This window comes from Ranitomeya variabilis, chromosome 4, assembly GCF_051348905.1.
Source record: "Ranitomeya variabilis isolate aRanVar5 chromosome 4, aRanVar5.hap1, whole genome shotgun sequence".
NCBI classification, from domain to species: Eukaryota; Metazoa; Chordata; class Amphibia; order Anura; family Dendrobatidae; genus Ranitomeya; species Ranitomeya variabilis.
Genome location: NC_135235.1, coordinates 303,793,953 through 303,814,624, shown reverse-complemented (window position 1 = coordinate 303,814,624; position 20,672 = coordinate 303,793,953). Strand labels below are relative to the sequence as shown.

At 42.1% G+C, this 20,672-nt stretch overlaps 1 protein-coding gene across 8 annotated transcripts in view; it reads right to left on the bottom strand.

The window, feature by feature from the left end:
• KCNAB2 (potassium voltage-gated channel subfamily A regulatory beta subunit 2) overlaps window positions 1–20,672 on the bottom strand; it is a 206,215-nt gene that overhangs the window by 62,243 nt on the left and 123,300 nt on the right. Inside the window, exon 1 of one of the 8 annotated variants that reach the window (XM_077250370.1) lies at window positions 5,765–6,070. The exons of 6 other annotated variants lie outside the window; for them this stretch is intronic. In XM_077250370.1, the coding sequence (XP_077106485.1) occupies window positions 5,765–5,976 (212 nt within the window). In that variant the 5' untranslated portion in view covers window positions 5,977–6,070. Of the gene's footprint in view, window positions 1–5,764; window positions 6,071–20,672 lie in introns of those variants that run through there. One more of the 8 variants, XM_077250371.1, reaches the window with a different exon arrangement.

The window sequence follows — 20,672 nt, the reverse complement described above, 5'->3', positions numbered from 1 at the left end:
GTGTGATTAATCACCCAAACAAGCTTTCTGGTAGTCACTGAGCTAGCAAGAAATACTGGAAGATTTTTTCTCAGATATCAGAAAAAAATAGTAAATTCACGTCTAGAATGTAGTATAAGCTATAGGAGAGATTACCAGCTCCTGAGCCTGATACATATCATAGAATCATAGAATGTTAGGGTTGGACCTCAAGGGTCATCGTGTCCAACCCCCTGCTCAATGATTGCAAACTACATCCACTGTACATTCACAGCAGATATGGAATGGGTTAAGGATGAGAACAAGATGATTAGGTCATGTATTTACTAAGTGACTCCATTAGCAGAATAGTGAGTGCAGCTCTGGAGTATAATACAGGATGTAACTCAGGATCAGTAATGTAATGTATGTACACAGTGACTGCACCAGCAGAATAGTGAGTGCAGCTCTGGGGTATAATACAGGATGTAACTCAGGATCAGTACAGGATCAGTAATGTAATGTATGTACACAGTGACTGCACCCGCAGAATATTGAGTGCAGCTCTGGAGTATAATACAGGATGTAACTCAGGATCAGTAATGTAATGTATGTACACAGTGACTGCACCAGCAGAATAGTGAGTGCAGCTCTGGAGTATAATACAGGATGTAACTCAGGATCAGTAATGTAATGTATGTACACAGTGACTGCACCAGCAGAATAGTGAGTACAGTTCTGGAGTATAATACAGGATGTAACTCAGGATCAGTAATGTAATGTATGTACACAGTGACTGCACCAGCAGCATAGTGAGTGCAGCTCTGGAGTATAATACAGGATGTAACTCAGGATCAGTAATGTAATGTATGTACACAGTGACTGCACCAGCAGCATAGTGAGTGCAGCTCTGGAGTATAATACAGGATGTAACTCAGGATCAGTAATGTAATGTATGTACACAGTGACTGCACCAGCAGAATAGTGAGTGCAGCTCTGGAGTATAATACAGGATGTAACTCAGGATAAGTAATGTAATGTATGTACACAGTGACTGCACCAGCAGAATAGTGAGTACAGTTCTGGAGTATAATACAGGATGTAACTCAGGATCAGTAATGTAATGTATGTACACAGTGACTGCACCAGCAGCATAGTGAGTGCAGCTCTGGAGTATAATACAGGATGTAACTCAGGATCAGTAATGTAATGTATGTACACAATGACTGCACCAGCAGAATAGTGAGTGCAGCTCTGGGGTATAATAAATGGTGTAATTAAGGATTAGTGACGGATAAGTTATATAATGTATTTATTAAGCATTTCATGTAGATTTGTTGAAGAAATGTGGATGCATTCTAGACAAAATGGTGCTGAAAGGTAGTAATAAAATGTAAGGATTTATACACAGTGTACATTATTATGTAGTAATATAACGGTCATTTTCTCAGACATCTGAACTACTGACGACTAATCAGAAATTCACACATAACAGCAGCACCCAGAGAAGCGACTTTTGGAATAGCAGATGCTTGATGTTATGTCCATCAAAGTATTAGACTGAATCATCAGATTACGCCGTCCAATCCCCTTTTTCTTGCAAAGCTGCCAGAGGTTGAATGAGAGGCAAAGCTCGTTCCTTTGCTTTGACCATGTTGTGCAGAGAGTTTAATTATGTCCTTCAGGCATAAAACACGAGCAGATGTGAAGGGGTCTTCTTAGTTCTCTCCGACGTCTGCGCTAGAAATTCTGCTGCGTTTCCTATATGCAATCTGAAATATGCTCTAACATCAGTAATAGGGGTTTATAACCAGAAACCACAATGGTAAGCACAGATACCAAATGACTAATTGAAGCCTTCAGAAATCTATCTAGAGCTGCGCAGTGTGTGCTCCGCATCTGCAGAGGGGACTTCTCTAAGGCCTAATTCACACGCTCATTTCAAGTCCCCAAAAAAGAGCAACTTTTTTTTTTTCTTAAATTAGTTTGGTGGTTCCGTTTCTTACGGTGTTGATAATTTATTTTTTTTTAAATTTTTTCTTCTACCTCCCTGTGACTATTAACAAGGGGCTGTCCCAACGGCGGAGGGGCTGTCCCAACGGCAGAGGGGCTGTCCCAACGGCAGAGGGGCTGTCCCAACGGCAGAGGGGCTGTCCCAACGGCAGAGGGGCTGTCCCAATGGCGGAGGGGCTGTCCCAACGGCCGAGGGGCTGCCCCAATGGCGGAGGGGTTGTCCAACAGTAGACAACCTCTGTGAGTAGAATGTAACTTTTTTTTTTAAGCTGTACTTACAAAAAATAAATAATAATAAAATTGAAACTAGTGCATTGTACAAATGACACTTGATGATCGACTGGTATCATGCCCAAAGCCTTTAGGTAGAACATCACGGTCCGGTCCCTGAGATCACTGCTGTATATAGTAAGTATATAGGGATTAGTAAGGGACCACCAGTGAGCACTAAAGATGCCACTGGAAACTCATAGTTCAAAGTCTTTTATGGCTCCTATTATCATGACTGCTTACCATCATATCCATGTACCTTACACTTTAAAATAAAAATAAATAAAAGATTATTTAAAAAAGAAAAAAAAAAGGGTTTTCCACTTTCAAGAAGGTGGACCAACCCTTTAAACATTTTTTACAAATTCAAACCATGGTACTAAGCATAAGAAGCACAAGTCATTTTCTTATGACAGATGGTCCCATGTAGAAAACTTCATCCAAGAAAAAAAAAAAAAATATTGATCTGTCCCTTATAGCAACCAAATTGGTGTCTGCATTTTCTCCCTGGAGCAAAAGTTTATAAATTGAGAACGGCATCCTGACTGGCCGGGTAAAAGATGGCTGTGCTAATGCCGCTGTGATACAGGAGGTCCTTAGGGTGTGAGGTCAGTGACCACTGCGGGTTGAAGGAAGCGCTAGTTCTGTACAATCGGTGTCTGTGCACTTCAGCGAGAAAAAATACTTGAAGCATGCACTGCACTAATCTGGTCAGTGTTCTGAATAACACTGGTGCATGTCAATATCAGCATATCCTGCCCTCGTTGCCCTACGCTGGCCCAAGCTAATTGCCCAACATGTTCATTGCAAGAGTGGCTGCCTGCTATCGACGTTCATTAGTCCACACAGCAGCTTTTTTTTTTTTCACACCGCACATCTGTTATTATTGGATCAGAGTCCTGTCTGTTGTGCACATGGACGGCATCCGTCCAAAAACACGAGCGTCTAAATCTGGATTAAAAATGTAGACATGCGCATATAAGTCTGAGTACAGACCACAGGTCTCCTGACCAAGGCCGTCGGCCGTCCAGAAATTCATGGACAGTCCATAAAAATAGGGCACTTTTTACTCCTGTGCATAAAACAAGCAATTAATGCGTCCAATTTAATTTTTGAAGCTGGAGAAACTTATACAGATTATTATAACTGTATTTATCACTTTTACAGTCCACAGTGACAGCAGCGGATGATTTCATAGAGGATTTATGGGCTGTACACATGGATCACTTATAATCTTAATGATTTATTATAGTCTTCTAACAATGTCTGTATAAAAAGTTGGCTGATCATGATGTTTGGAGAAGCGGTCCAGAAAAAGTAAAGCGTCAAGTTGGCTTATCCTGCTCTTGACCCGAACGGCACTGTATCGGATATGCCTATAAGGATGTTGTGCGTGGATCAGGAAATCCGCGGGGTGACGGGAAATCTGCAGGGTGATGGGAAATCCGCGGGGTGACGGGAAATCTGCAGGGTGATGGGAAATCCGCTAGGTGTTGGGAAATCCGTGAGGCAACTGGAAATCTGCGGGGTGATGGGAAATCCGCGGGGTGACGGGAAATCTGAGGGGTGATGGGAGATCCGCGGGGCGACTGGAGATCCGTGGGGCGACGGGAGATCCGCGGGGCGACGGGAGATCTACAGGGTGACGGGAAAGCTGCAGGGTGATGGGAAGCTGCAGTCTGGTCTCAGACCGTGATATATCGACATCAGATTTTAGAAATCAGCAAATGAGTATCCAAATTAGAAAGTTCATATTTGTTTGTCCAAGCTCTAAACCCCGGTGATTCAGCCACATCTTCAAGACTCCTTGTAATCAATAGCACAGAGCTTTCCTCCCAAAAGGTTATTAAATTAAAAATAATTGTAATATAATATAGAATATAACCCCGCCACACCACCCACCCCTCCCCGAGCATCTTTTTCTACCAAATTATAAGGCTACGTTCACAAGTTGCGTTTTTGCCACATTTTTTGTGTGCAAATTTTAAGCTGCCTTTTACAGTACCACCAAAACCTATTAAATTTTCAGAAATCTCATGCACACATTTTTTTATGACTGAAATGGAAAACTGCAGCGCTTTTGAAAAAAAAATGCATTTTTTCACCCATTGAAAGCAATGAGTAAGTTAAAAAAACGCAGCAAAAAAACTGAGGAAGTTGCATAATGTTTTGTTTGGGGGGGGGCGCACTAAACTTTATCAACGTGCACAAGAGTCAATAAAAATGCAGGAAAATCAGCTTTTTGTAAGCAGCTTCTTTAATGTCGAGAGAGCAGGTTTTGCCTGCAGAAGAAAAAAAAGCAGCAAAAACGTAAGGTGTGAAAGTTTATGGTCTCGGACGGAATGCCACAAAGCTTTTCTATCCCTCTGCATTGCAAACCTTCCAACTCAGCCTGTGTTCACAAACAGCGGTTTTCTTGGGTACGTTTTTCCAGCAGAAACATTGCAAACCTCGGAAAGGACACTGCACATTTTAATGTGTTTTCAATGCAGAAAACAGTGCATTTTTTGGAAGAATTGACATGCAGCATTGTTTTGCTAAACGCTCTGCAAGATGGAAAAAAAAAAAAAAACGTAAAGTGTGAATGAGATTTTAGACCAATGTTACATAAACTAGTAGCAACCATGGTGGGCAAAACATTAAGCTCCCGAGCCCTAATATAAAGTCTGGAGGGGGGGACCTTTATACGGTAACACAACTGCAACATTTCCAGCACTTAGGTATACAAATAGAACACAGAATAAAGAGCAGCGCGGCATCATTGACGCAATTCTTTTGTGTTACCGGAAGAGTGTACATACCCTTAAGTCCGGGGGTTCTTCACATACCTAAGCAAAAGTTTGCCATCTGTACTCGAGCACTGTCAATGTCAAATACATAACGTTTCCTGGCTAATCCTTACTGGATCAACGTGCAGGAATACAGATGTAGCAGAGCTGAATTTGTCATTTAACTCTACGGAAATCCAAACCTTGTTCTCACAAGAGAGTTTAAAGTTAGTTGTGCTGCGGTGGACAAACTTGGCTCTGCTTCCTTTCTTAAACCCAGCTTAGCTAGAAATGACTAATGTATCGATGCAAAGATTAACCTCATTGCAAAATGTTAATCTTCAGCATCTACGTCCGCTGCATGGTTGGCGTCCTGCTCGGGAATTGCCAGCACTCTAATCCTCTGCGTTACACACATTCTCTGCAATGTCTTTTACCATATTTTATGTAAACATGGCTTTTTAAAGACATAGTACTACGTGCACAGCAGTGTAGTGTAGGACAAGTCTGCATATTGTGGAATGTCCTCTGTACAAATATACTGATGTAGCAGCTCTGAATCCAGCAGATCTGGTCTTGAAACTAACTGTGGAATCACTAGATGTCAATTTAATAAATATTTTGATGTCTGATCGCTCGTGTCGTAAGAGTAAAGTGAAAAATTCAGCTCTTTACATCAGTAAATACAGGAATGAATTAATAAATTGACAGAGATTAATCCAATACCAACCACTCCCTCCCACCCCTGCCCATACCTATACTTCATTCCGGGCTGGCGCAAGCTGGTTTCACTAGGGGCTGGCACATTTTGCACTGACAGATGTCCCAGGCTCCGAGCGACCATTGCCACGGCTCGGAATCTTGTCCTGGCTCCAAGGCTTGGGCTACTGACATTTTGCCGGCTCAGTCTATCATCCGCACTCCGACTTTTTAAACTGTGCTCCGAACAAGCGAATGAAACCTGCATGGCGTTGTCTCCTTTTTGCAGCTCTCCAATATACTTAGTAGTTACCCTTGGAGGGGAGAAGTTACTCTGCGATGGTCTTTTGCCGGTGACTTGGCAAGGCTAAAACATACGAGATCCTTTATTTCCTCTATTTTTTTTCCTATTTGTGGAAGGCAACTGCAAGGTTAAACCGAGAGGATACGGATATTATAAAAGCATTATCTGATCTTTGGGAGAAAAAAAAAAGCACTGGAGCTCCTTTAATCTTCTTCAAAACCAATCTCTCCGGGGAATAGAAAAACGGCACTTTCCTGGTCCCATCTTTATGATAGAGCAGTTGTGGCAAAAAGAAGAAAAAATACTCAAAAACAACAAAAACAGCTCCTCTCAAAGACAAAACGCAACATCGTAATACGAACAACAACAAAAAAGTGAAACTTTTTTTTTTTTTTAGCAAGATTCCAAAAAATCTACAAAGCTGACGTGAATGACTGAAGCTGGATATATGGCCGATAGAAATCCTCGGAGAAGGCACGTAAGAGGCTCTGTGCTGGAGATCCCAGGGTCTTCTGCATGCTGCTGAGATCTCCGTCTGTGATGTTCCTTCTTCAACAGCCAAGTCGACCTCTGGAGTCCGGAGCTCACAGCTCCTGTGGTGATACTGGGAGCTTCACATGTCTCTTTAAGTCAATTAGGTATCCAGTCAACTGTACCGAATGCCCCCATCGGTTCATTATTAAGTAAAGGGGAAAACGCTGTGCCTTCTCCTCTAGCGGAGAATTTGTGTAGGACGCCTATTGTTGTGGTTGGCAGCTCGGCACCCTATTTACCTGCTGTGTCACCGAAATGTATACAGCTCCGTGCATTTTCACATGTCGTTACAGACCGGTGCCTGAAATAAAGGGGCAGATACCGAGCGCAGGTCAATTTCTTTCCCAGCAAGAGCAAGATTTGCAAATATGACAGCCTGGGAAGAGTTAAAATTGTGCAACTTGATCTATACCTTGCTGCTGTATTTCTATCAGCTTGGATCTTGGCCAGGACCATGTATTTGAACTGTTGATGCGGAAAGTGGCTCTTGTTAGAAAACACAATACACTGTGTGATTAATGAATATTATATATATATGCACACGCACACATAGGTTGTAACGGACCGGGCAGATTTAGACCTCGCTCTCTTAGTGGCTACTTTTAATACTATATCATATAAACAGTAACATTTATAGAGTAAATTGAACACGTGGGAAAAACAATTATAGACTATTTTTGCATTGCAAGTTGTAGAGTTGCAGGTTCTTTCTAAGGCCTAATTCAGACATTCGATTATTACATACGAGTGCAATCCGTGTTTTTTTCACAGAGAGCACTCATACTTGTTACAGTCTATGGGGTCATTCGTATGTACATGATTTTTCTCAGACCAAGAGCTCCCTGGAAAATTGTGATTTTGATCTGAGGGTCGGATCAAAAATCGGCAATGCAAGTCTGTGGGTCAGTGAAAAAAAAAATTGGATTTTCGCAGACTGTCAGAAAGGAGAAGGTGGAGAAACTTTTTTTTAAATTTCGCCATGTGTGAGTAAAACGAATGAAGCTCGGACCAGGCTCGGACCAGGCTCGGACCAGGCTCGGACCAGGCTCGGACCTGGCTCGGACCTGGCTCGGACCTGGCTCGGACCTGGCTCGGACCTGGCTCGGACCTGGCTCGGACCTGGCTCGGACCTGGCTAATCAGTTCATTTTTCTTGTGGAAAATTGGATGAGTCAATGAGCCCTTAAACTGAATGGGAAGTATAGGAAGTATTACTTCAAAATCTGGAAAAAAAAAAAGATACCCAATAACTACACAATCAATAGTAAGATCCCACACGTCAGTAGGGAGAACGACAATGGTATGGTCATTTGGCCAAGTATATGTACATTCCGGAGGCAACCTCCTCTTCTGAGTCATGTGACGGCAATTGCGACTCTCCAGATGACACTGCTCTATGTATGAATGTAAATCTATGGAGCCACTTTGACGCTCCAAAGATTTACATTGTGAAAGCCACTTCTGGAGAGTGATCCAGTGAGTCTGAAGAGCGGTGACGTCACTCTGAAAAGTAGCGGAATGGTGCTGGATACTGGTGAAAACTGTGATCGGTGAGCATATTAACACACTGACACTACACAAGTTTAGGGGAAAATTATTAGAAGTACCATACTTCTTTAAAGATATGCAGAATTGGAAAAAGTGTCTAATTTTGTTTCCAGAAACAGTGCCACTCTGGTCTAAAGGCTGAATCTGGTATTGCAGCTAAAAACAATTAGAAAATAACAATCCGGAAACGTTTGCCATTCGTATTATAAAAAGTGAGAAAGTGACACCAATCTGATTATTTCCATTGATGACCCTTCTGCAATGTTTAAGGATTGACCAAATACCGAGGACACTGAGCCTAAGCAGGATCACGTTTTATGGACATGTGTCAGGTTGAGTTTACCAACATGTCTTGCCAAAATGAATGAGCATTAGGACAAGATCACAATATATACACATTTCTGCCCCAAACCCCCTCCCAATAGGAGTCAGATACTAAAATACTAGTTTTACAAATATCAGATTTTGGGCTGTTTCCTAATGAGAAAAGCCTTCAGATATAGTTTTTTCGATGAAAGCTAGAGCTCTATAAAAACAATTTGTTGTCAATTGGATATTAAAGGGGGTTGTCCACTACAGAACAATCTTTTATTAATGGGTCAAGGGAGGTGAAAAAGAGCCCCCCAAAAAAGAAACCTCCCAGAACGGTGGTGCCCCTCCATACTCAGTGCTGTGTCCCCCTGCCAGCCTTCTGGCATCAACATCCAGTGAAGGCATCATGTGGACGCTGCAGCTAATCAACGGCCATTGATTGGCTGCAGCATGCACATTTCATCTGAGCTGATGCAACACCATTTTTCCTGCTGGATGTTGATGCCAAGAGACTGGCAGGGGAGACAGCACTGAATACACAGGTGTGTCACGCCTAATCAGGAGCCGAATATCGATTTTTCACACTTTCCAGAACCCAATAATTAGAAAATGTCGAATAGTTGACAAGCCCTTTAAAATGTTGCTCCAATTTTAAAGGCATTGTCCAGAGAATATAAATTATTGTTGCCCCCCCCCCCCCCCCCCTTCCCCAATCTGTGCTTTCTGGGGCCAGCCTCAAAACACTCTACATGGCCGGAGACAACCGCTCAGTTGGCCACTGGGGAGACGGGTCACGAGCTGTGTCTTGGTGTATGAGTACTTCTGGCAATCTCCGGTGTGACGAGGGCAGGTAGTACAGGCCAGCGATAACCAGTGAGGGGGTGGGGAGGATACATAAACATTTCTATTTTATGTAAAAATAAATTCTTGAATAGGACCCGGCAGCTCTTCTGACATCTGTGCTTTGTCATTTACAAATTCACAAAATTAACGTATTAATAAAATGACAATTGGGTGTTGCCATCCCCCCCTTATCAAAAGGTCACTACATGGTCAGCACTGATTGGATGTCAGAGTATGGTAACACCCAGTTGTCAATTTATTCCAACAGCAATAACAGAAGATGAGTACAGGCCGGGATCACATCTGCGTTCAGGAATTCTGTATCTGTTCCATTCTAGGAACATACAATCGGCAATAATGTCCAAAAGGTAAGTCATCCAAACGGAAGCAGAAGAGTCCTATAGACTATTACGGGGTCTATCTGGGTTCTGTTATACAGTCATGGCCAAAAGTATTGACACCTCTGCAATTCTGTCAGATAATACTCAGTTTCTTCCTGAAAATGATTGCAAACACAAATTCTTTGGTATTATTATCTTCATTTAATTTGTGTTAAATGAAAAAACACAAAAGAGAATGAAGCAAAAAGCAAAACATTGATCATTTCACACAAAACTCAAAAAATGGGCCAGACAAAAGTATTGGCACCCTCAGCCTAATACTTGGTTGCACAACCTTTAGCCAAAATAACTGCGACCAACCGCTTCCGGTAACCATCAATGAGTTTCTTACAATGCTCTGCTGGAATTTTAGACCATTCTTCTTTGGCAAACTGCTCCAGGTCCCTGATATTTGAAGGGTGCCTTCTCCAAACTGCCATTTTTAGATCTCTCCACAGGTGTTCTATGGGATTCAGGTCTGGACTCATTGCTGGCCACCTTAGAAGTCTCCAGTGCTTTCTCTCAAACCATTTTCTAGTGCTTTTTGAAGTGTGTTTTGGGTCATTGTCCAGCTGGAAGACCCATGACCTCTGAGGGAGACCCAGCTTTCTCACACTGGGCCCTACATTATGGTGCAAAATTTCTTGGTAGTCTTCAGACTTCATAATGCCATGCACACGGTCAAGCAGTCCAGTGCCAGAGGCAGCAAAGCAACCCCAAAACATCAGGAAACCTCCGCCATGTTTGACTGTAGGGACCGTGTTCTTTTCTTTGAATGCCTCTTTTTTTCTCCTGTAAACTCTATGTTGATGCCTTTGCCCAAAAAGCTCTACTTTTTTCTCATCTGACCAGAGAACATTCTTCCAAAATGTTTTAGGCTTTTTCAGGTAAGTTTTGGCAAACTCCAGCCTGGCTTTTTTATGTCTCGGGATAAGAACAAGGGGTCTTCCTGGGTCTCCTACCATACAGTCCCTTTTCATTCAGACGCTGACGGATAGTACGGGTTGACACTGTTGTACCCTCGGACTGCAGGGCAGCTTGAACTTGTTTGGATGTTAGTCGAGGTTCTTTATCCAACATCCACACAATCTTGCGTTGAAATCTCTTGTCAATTTTTCCTTTTTGTCCACATCTAGGTATGTTAGCCACAGTGCCATGGGCTTTAAACTTCTCGATGATACTGCGCACGGTAGACACAGGAACATTCAGGTTTTTGGAGTTGGACTTGTAGCCTTGAGATTGCTCATGCTTCCTCACAATTTGGTTTCTCAAGTCCTCAGACAGTTCTTTGGTCTTCTTTCTTTTCTCCATGCTCAATGTGGTACACACAAGGACACAGGACAGCGGTTGAGTCAACTGTAATCCATGTCAACTGGCTGCAAGTGTGATTTAGTTATTGCCAACACCTGTTAGGTGCCACAGGTAAGTTACAAGTGCTGTTAATTACACTAATTAGAGAAGCATCACATGATTTTTCGAACAGTGCCAATACTTTGGTCCACCCCCTTTTTTATGTTTGTTGCGGAATTATATCCAATTTGGCTTTAGGACAATTATTTTTGTGTTTTTACATTTAAGACAAATTAAATGAAGATAATAATACCAAAGAATTTGTGTTTGAAATCATTTTCAGGAAGAAACTGAGTATTATCTGACAGAATTGCAGGGGTGTGAATACTTTTGGCCATGACTGTATGTTAGTTCATAGAACAACAAAAAAACCTTCAGTATGATGCACCTTTTGTTACGTTGCTAAAACTGACAAGTAACGGAAACCAGACAGACCCCATAATAGCCAACAGGGTCCTCATGCTTCCACTGGCACCAGTTTTGCAATACATAAGTTTTGGATATGAATTCCATTTGTTGGTTCCAAGTATAGAACAGACCACGGAATTCCGATACGAAGACGTGAACGTCGCCTAGACCAGACATGTGCGTAGACTAAACATTTCAGGTGGAAATGCCATAACAGTGCACAAGTGAACCACATTCAACCAAATGATTGTGTTCATTCATCCTACAGTTGTGACCAAAAGTATTGACACCCCTGCAATTCTGTCAGATAATACTCAGTTTCTTCCTGAAAATGATTGCAAACACAAATTATTTGGTATTATTATCTTCATTTAATTTGTCTTTAATGAAAAAACACAAAAAGAATTGTCCTAAAGCCAAATTGGATATAATTCCACACCAAACATAAAAAAGGGGGTGGACAAAAGTATTGGCACTGTTCGAAGAATCATGTGATGCTTCTCTAATTTGTGTAATTAACAGCACCTGTAACTTATCTGTGGCACCTAACAGGTGTTGGCAATAACTAAATCACACTTGTAGCCAGTTGACATGGATTAAAGTTGACTCAACCTCTGTCCTGTGTCCTTGTGTGTACCACATTGAGCATGGAGAAAAGAAAGAAGACCAAAGAACTGTCTGAGGACTTGAGAAACCAAATTGTGAGGAAGCATGAGCAATCTCAAGGCTACAATACAAGTCCATCTCCAAAGACCTGAATGTTCCTGTGTCTACCGTGCGCAGTGTCATCAAGAAGTCTAAAGCCCATGGCACTGTGGCTAACATACCTAGATGTGGACGGAAAAGAAAAATTGACAAGAGATTTCAACGCAAGATTGTGTGAATGTTGGATAAAGAACCTCGACTAACATCCAAACAAGTTCAAGCTGCCCTGCAGTCCGAGGGTACAACAGTGTCAACCCGTACTATCCGTCGGCGTCTGAATGAAAAGAGACTGTTATGGTAGCAGACCCAGGAAGACCCCACTTCTTACCCCGAGACATAAAAAAGCCAGGCTGGAGTTTGCCAAAACTTACCTGAAAAAGCCTAAAACGTTTTGGAAGAATGTTCTCTGGTCAGATGAGAAAAAAGTAGAGCTTTTTGGGCAAAGGCATCAACATAGAGTTTACAGGAGATAAAAAGAGGCATTCAAAGAAAAGAACACGGTCCCTACAGTCAAACATGGCGGAGGTTCCCTGATGTTTTGGGGTTGCTTTGCTGCCTCTGGCACTGGACTGCTTGACTGTGTGCATGGCATTATGAAGTCTGAAGACTACCAACAAATTTTGCAGCATAATGTAGGGCCCAGTGTGAGAAAGCTGGGTCTCCCTCAGAGGTCATGGGTCTTCCAGCAGGACAATGACCCAAAACACACTTCAAAAAGCACTAGAAAATGGTTTGAGAGAAAGCACTGGAGACTTCTAAGGTGGCCAGCAATGAGTCCAGACCTGAATCCCATAGAACACCTGTGGAGAGATCTAAAAATGGCAGTTTGGAGAAGGCACCCTTCAAATATCAGGGACCTGGAGCAGTTTGCCAAAGAAGAATGGTCTAAAATTCCAGCAGAGCATTGTAAGAAATTCATTGATGGTTACCGGAAGCAGTTGGTCGCAGTTATTTTGGCTAAAGGTTGTGCAACCAAGTATTAGGATGAGGGTGCCAATACTTTTGTCTGGACAATTTTTGGAGTTTTGTGTGAAATGATCAATGTTTTGCTTTTTGCTTCATTCTCTTTTGTGTTTTTTCATTTAAGACAAATTAAATGAACATAATAATACCAAAGAATTTGTGATTGCAATCATTTTCAGGAAGAAACTGAGTATTATCTGACAGAATTGCAGGGGTGTCAATACTTTTGGCCACAACTGTATATGATGAATGCCAGCAGTCTTCCTGATAGTCTGACATCATAAGGCCTTGTTGGTGGTAGGAGAAAGGAACTCCTGGAAATGACATAATATTAAAGGGAATCCGTCAGCACAAAATGACTGATCAAACCAAGCACAGGCGCTCGGTGCACCATGACGTGGCCAAACATTTAAGTGCATCTTCCACTTATTTGCTTTAAACAACTCTGGCTTTATTAAGTCAGACAAGGGCAGAGACAGACAGAAAACAAGTAATTAATTCTGTGCTGACACAGTCCATTTAAATTTGAGTATCTACACCATGCAGACACTGAGAAAATGCTGAGGATTTTGGGGAGAGGTTGCTTATGTTTGGTTAAAGGCAGAAATTAGTAGGATGCCCACTAGTTTTTTTTTTTCCCCCATGGAAACCCAGAGTCTACAAACGTTTATTTTTTACACCAGCAGACTATTTTAATTTTAAAGGGAATCTGTCAGCAGGTTTTTGGTATGTAATCTGAGGACAGCATGAGGTAGGGGTTGAAACACAGATTTCATGGAAGTGTCCCATGTCAGGTTGTGTGGTGTTTACTTATAATTAAGGTTTTATCACCTGGTGATTATCATTGTATGCACTACATCAGGTCATACAAGCTATCCTGACTCCGCCCCCCCTGTGATTAGCAGCTCATTGTCTATAGACAATGTAAATGGAGAGCCTGGTGTGGGCGGGGTAGGCTTTCTGAGCTCTGCTTTATGGGAAATCAAAGAACTCTAGTGTCAGAACTGCTGCATCCAGTAAACTAAGTCATCCATTGTTGGATTCAGGGTCTATTTGCCTATATTATGCTGCTCTGAGATGAGGTAGCAAAAACCTGCTGACCGATTCCCTTCAATCGTAAATAACCATTTTAAGCGTTTAAAAAAACGCTGCCCTGATTTCATTGTTTGTCATATTCTTTACTTAATTCCACAAACATTTTCAATAAAAACATACTTAAAGGTAAACAAAAATAATAATAGAGTTCTTAGTTGTAGCAGTGCTCAGCTCAGAAAGCTGCACCCGCCTACACCACAGCTTTATGTGTACATTGTCTATTGACAGCGAGCAGCTTATCAGAGGAGGGGGCGTGGTCAGACCAGGGCTCACAGGAGCTGCAGTCCTGTAGTGATAATCTTCTGGTGATAAAACTGTTATTGAATGGAAACAACAGCACACAGCTTAATAAGTGACACAACCCTGAAATCGCTATCAGCTCTAAAAATTATGCTGCTCTCGGATTACATAGCAAAAACCTGCTGATAGATTCCTTTTAATGAGAAATCCTGATAAGGAAAGGAAAAGATTTACAAAGCTATTTCAGATTCTATGTATAGCTAAAGCTTGGAACGTTTGTTTAGATGGAGAGTTTCCCCATATGCAGTATCCAGTTTCCCAAAAAATCCTTTTCTATGGAAGTGTGGCCTATAATAAAGACAAAAACAAGTCCAGAAATGGCACGTAACCCGAGAACACTGCAGACAAGGAGTCAGCATTAAACTGAATGGAACAATGGTCTGCGTATCCGCAGATTATCTCACCCACCCATCATCATCCAATATCTATACCGAAAATCTAAGCTGTAAAGTGTAATAATAGAAGGGAAATCTATTATTCATGGCAGAGGATGAAAAAGATTAACCTCCAAGAATATTCATTGAGCCAACGCTGGATGCAACAAAATATTTTGTTTTCTTTTAGGTTGTCACAGAAAGGTCAGTGACGGCCAAAATAATTAGCCCGTCTGCCATTTATAGCTACTGTCAGTTAAAAATGCCACCTGCCATAGTGCAACTCTGCGACATGAGTGAACGGCCCTGGCCAAACAGCACCACACTAAGGTAAGAGTATAGAAGGAAAAAAGGAGAGAAAAAAATGGAAAATAGAGAAAATAAAATATATTAAATAATTAAATAAAGCAGCAGATATTTTAAAGATAGATAGGTAGATAGAAAAACAGAAACGTACATAGAGGCAGATAAAGAGTTAGAAACAGAGATAAAGAGATAAGAGTCAGATAGAGATAAAGAGATAGAGAGATAGAAATAAAGAGACAGATAGATAAAGAGATAGAGACAGATAGAGAGATAGATAAAGATAGAGACAGAAAGAGTAAGGGTACCGTCACACAGTGCCATTTTCATCGCTACGACGGCACGATCCGTGACGTCGCAGCGTCGTATGATTATCGCTCCAGCGTCGTAGACTGCGGTCACACTTTGCAATCACGGCGCTGGAGCGATGCCGAAGTCCCCGGGTAACCAGGTTTAAACATCGGGTTACTAAGCGCAGGGCCGCGCTTAGTAACCCGATATTTACCCTGGTTACCAGCGTAAACGTAAAAAAAACAAACAGTACATACTTACATTCCGGTGTCTGTCCCCCGGCGTTCTGCTTCTCTCCACTGTGTAAGCACCATAGCCGGAAAGCAGAGCGGTGACGTCACCGCTGTGCTCGCTTTCCGGCCGGCAGGCGCTCACAGTGCAGAGAAGCTGAGACGCCGGAGGACAGACACCGGAATGTGAGTATGTACTGTTTGTTTTTTTTACGTTTACGCTGGTAACCAGGGTAAACATCGGGTTACTAAGCGCGGCCCTGCGCTTAGTTACCCGATGTTTACCCTGGTTACAAGCGAACACATCGCTGGATCGGTGTCATACACAACGATCCAGCGATGTCAGCGGGTGATCAAGCGACGAAAGAAAGTTCCAAACGATCTGCTACGACGTACGATTCTCAGCAGGATCCCTGATCGCTGCTGCGTGTCAGACACTGCGATATCGTAACGATATCGCTAGAACGTCACGAATCGTACCGTCGTAGCGATGAAAATGGCACTGTGTGACGGTACCCTTAGAGACAGAGATAGAGAGTTAAGAGTGAGATAGAGATAAAGAGAGAGACAGATAGATAATGAGATAGACAGATAGAAATCAAGAGAGACAGATAGATAAGGAGATAGAGATAGATAAAGAGATAGAGATAGATAAAGAGATAGAGACAGATAAAGAGATAGATAAAGAGATAGAGATAGATAAAGAGATAGATAAAGAGACAGATAAAGAGTTAGAGACAGAGATAGAGAGTTAAGAGTGAGACAGAGATAAAGAGAGACAGAGATAAAGAGAGACAGATAGAAAGAGAGACAGATAGAAAGAGAGACAGATAGAAAGAGAGACAGATAGAGAGACATATAGAAAGAGAGACAGATAGAGAGACAGATAGAAAGAGAGACAGATAGAAAGAGAGACAGATAGAAAGAGAGACAGATAGAAAGAGAGACAGATAGAAAGAGAGACAGATAGAAAGAGACAGATAGAAAGAGACATAGAAAGAGACAGATAGAAAGAGAGACAGATAGAAATCAAGAGACAGATAGATAAAGAGATAGATAAAGAGATAGAGATAGATAAAGAGATAGAGATAGAGACAGATAGAGATAAAGCCAAATACAGTAGAAATAAAAGAAAGACAGATAAAGAGATAGAGACACATAGAAAAAGATAGAGACAGACAGATGATAGTTCGGTAGATAATGGATATATAGATAGATAGAAACATAGATTTAAAAAAAATGGAGGCAGCACACCGTTCAAAGAGAAAAATAGAAGAGTTTCTGTTTAATAGCCCATCACGGCAACGTTTTGGCTCATACCGAGCCTTTCTCAAGCTTGAGAAAGGCTCAGTGTGAGCCGAAACGTCGCCATGGTGGGCTGTTATACAGAAACTCTTCTATTTTTCACTTTGAACGGTGTGCTGCCTCCATTTTTTTGAATCTCTACATATGGTTTGCTACTTGCCTGGGGGAGGGCCTTGCACCCTACTTGTTATTTTTTGTGCCTCTTTAACTTTTTTGATTTTTAGATAGATAGATAGATAGATAAACAGAGACAGACAGACAAAGAAAGAGACATACATAGAGGGAGATAAAGATAGACAGACAGATAGAGGGATAACGTGATAGAGAGATAATTAGATACAGACAGATAGAAAGATAAATAGAGACCAACAGAGACAGAGAGCGATAAAGAGAAAGAGACAAAGATAGAGAGACAGATGCACTTTTGTTCTGTAGAATAATTTCCTGGATGAATGCACATACTATCTTAACTAAATAAGGAATATATAAAAATATATATATAAAACATAGAAAACTATCAGCACCCAAAACAATCAAAAGAAAAGAAAACGTATAGATAAATTGAGGCCGAACAATAAAAATGATCGTCTGTTCTGGATGTATCACACAGCGGGCAGAATGGACCCCATTGACTCTAGTGGGGTCTGCTATTTATTCTGGTATTTTGGCTGGATCTCTGGGGAGATCTATGAGGCAGAAGTGAAGGTCACTTAGGACTCGTTGTTCAGAGAGGCCATTGCACAGGAGGGGAATGATGTGTCCGCTCCTCCGGTCACATCTCCGTTTCTGAACATTTACTAATGCAATGTAATCCATTCCTGGTCCTGTGAGATCGGAGACGGCTCCTGGAACAGATCAGGGCAGTTTTCCATGAGACGTCGCTCTGGGAAATGTCAGACTGTTGTGACTTTGCTGCCTGTGACCAGGTGATACCGGCACGGCGGCGGTGCTGGATCCCGGATAGCACTATACATACATACAAGCTTCATCAGCACTGCAGTCTTGTAGCATCATTTCTTAGAACCCAGCATTGTGCCGTCCCTCTGTTAATCCACCGGGAAATAGCTGAGTACATTGACATCTGGGTGCGATTCTTCACCTCTTCTATACAATTTGTCGCTACCAAGTCTGACCCGGTCAGCGATGACTGCAAAGTCTCACACCCTGCATCCCACCAATAAACAACAGAAAAGGGTCTCAGAGCCTATGGCACTGGATTGCAGATTAACCCTCATTTCACCAGAGCGGGAAATGGAGACCTATTTGCGACAACTAACGTTTTCTTAGTTTTTTTTAGGCAGTTTTGATAATTGAGGCCCATAGATTATACATAGGAAAGTCAGCCTTTAGAGATTATATTGTGAGAGCCTCATATTAATGCTTTACGGGGGCAATCCTGATAATCCTCTCCTGTCTCCGTCCATTAGGACAATGCCTCTGTGCCATTATCACATGTGCGGACAGGTGACCACCTCCAACAAGATCAGAACTTTCATCTCCTGAAGTCCTCTGTGCTGCTGTGGACCAGGCATTGACTACGGATTCCTAATCCATGACCGCATCCAGGGCTCAGTATCTCCTCTCATTATAAAACTGACTTTTCTGAATATAGCCCTGTTTCAAGATCTACACCCTCCGCTTCTTAAATACTCTGTGCTGCAGTGATCAATCCCATATTTCGGCTGTCATTTGATAATACTGCCCCTGTGATCGCTCATCATCAGGACATCTATGGGGCTTACTAGCCTTACGTACAGTACTTGATGGCAGGGCTCCATCACAAGCAGACCTGTTCTCAATAACATTCTTACCTTAGCACACTTTTCCTTAAACACTCTGCACTGCTTTGGGCATTCCAAAAATGTAAATGGCGAAACAGGATAATATCTCCACCCCCTGCATTTACTGCTCTAGGTAAAGTGTTGATAATCCATTAGTGAATACAAATCTGTATGAAACTTTTAGGAATCTCAGAAAGTACACAATATACTGTACATGTTCAGAGGAGAAAAAAATTTTTGGGGAACTATTTTTTTATTTTTTTTTTTTAAATGTACTTTAATGCATGAATTTTTGGCTAAACATCATTTTTTGCAATCGGGTTTTATTACAAAATAATTTTGCACCATATAGCCTCTGTATTGCTGGCTGCAGAATGAGTTAACTAAGAAACTATCAGTCAGCCGCTATGACCTCCTGACAGCAGGCTGGTAACTCTTATAACTCTCCTTTCCTGAACTCTTCTCAGCTGATTTGTGACCACATTAAGGTTGAAAGTGTCAGGAAACAAAGAGCCTGTATAAGCCAAACAGTGCAAAATGTTTAATTAAACCAAAGTGCAAAAAGGATTTTTAGCCCGAAATATATGAAGTAAAAGAAAAAAATACCCAGAAAGGAGGTCAATCATTTTAAAACATTCTAAAGTGGAAATAAGAGTCAGATGACAGGATTCTTTAGTGAAGGAATTCCTATGTAAGTCATACATATAAACGTGCCGCTACCCTGTAAGGAAGGAAAGGATTGGCTGCAGCGTTACACCTGGCCTTTATCCAGCATGCTCACACCAGATGCTTTTCCCATCTGCAGTGCGGCCCTGTTCCACCCAATTGTTACAGATTATAAAGTGTAATCTTTGGGATAATCTCAAACACATTCTGACATAAATTGCCCAGGGTTTCTTAGAGTCATACACAGCAAGTGCACATAAAAAATACTGTATTTAAAAATAAAAAAAAAGTGTTATTTCCATGTTCCCATATGGGTCAAATTACAGGGATTCGAAAAGCAAGAAGCTGTGCAATTTACCTGTTATCATAATTCCTCTCCTCTCAAAGGGAATCTGTCACCAGGTTTTTGCCATGTAATCTGAGAGCAGCATGATATAAGAGCAGAGACCCTGATTCCAGTGATGTATCACTTACTGAGCTGCTTGGTGCAGTTTTGATAAAATCCCTGTGTTTTTTTCTGCTGTGGATATAGCAGAGCTCAGAATGCTGAGCCCTGTGTAACCCCGCCCACACCACTGATTGGCTGCTTTCTGTGTACACTTTTTTTCGGGATGGGGCAGGGGGGCATCGATCAGCTCCATGCGCCGATGGAAGAAGAAAAACCATGGGGGAAGCACCTGTGATGTCGTCATGCCCAAATGACTTAAGGATGGGGCCATGCTTCAGATTACGAGTGATTAGGTGTGTTCCCGGGTAGGAAGAGGCAATGGTGACAGGTAATTATGGAACAGGGGTACATCATGGGATCGCAGACTGTGTGTGGGGGTACGAGAGGTGCAGGATACATGTGGGAGTGCAGGGTATATGTGGGGTATAGTATATATGAGGGTACAGGGTACACAAGGGGGAGCAGGGTACATATGGGAGTACATATGGGGGTGCAGGATACATATGGGGGTACATATGTGGATACAGGGTACACTAGGGGGTGCAGGGTACATATGGGGGTACATATGTGGATACAGGGTACACTAGGGGGTGCAGGGTACATATGGGGGTACATATGTGGATACAGGGTACACTAGGGGGTGCAGGGTACATATGGTGGTACATATGTGGATACAGGGTACACTAAGGGGTGCAGGGTACATATTGGGGTACATGTGGATACAGGGTACACTAGGGGGTGCAGGGTACATATGGGGGTGCATATGTGGATACAGGGTACACAAGGGGGTGCAGGGTACATATGGGGGTACATATGTGGATACAG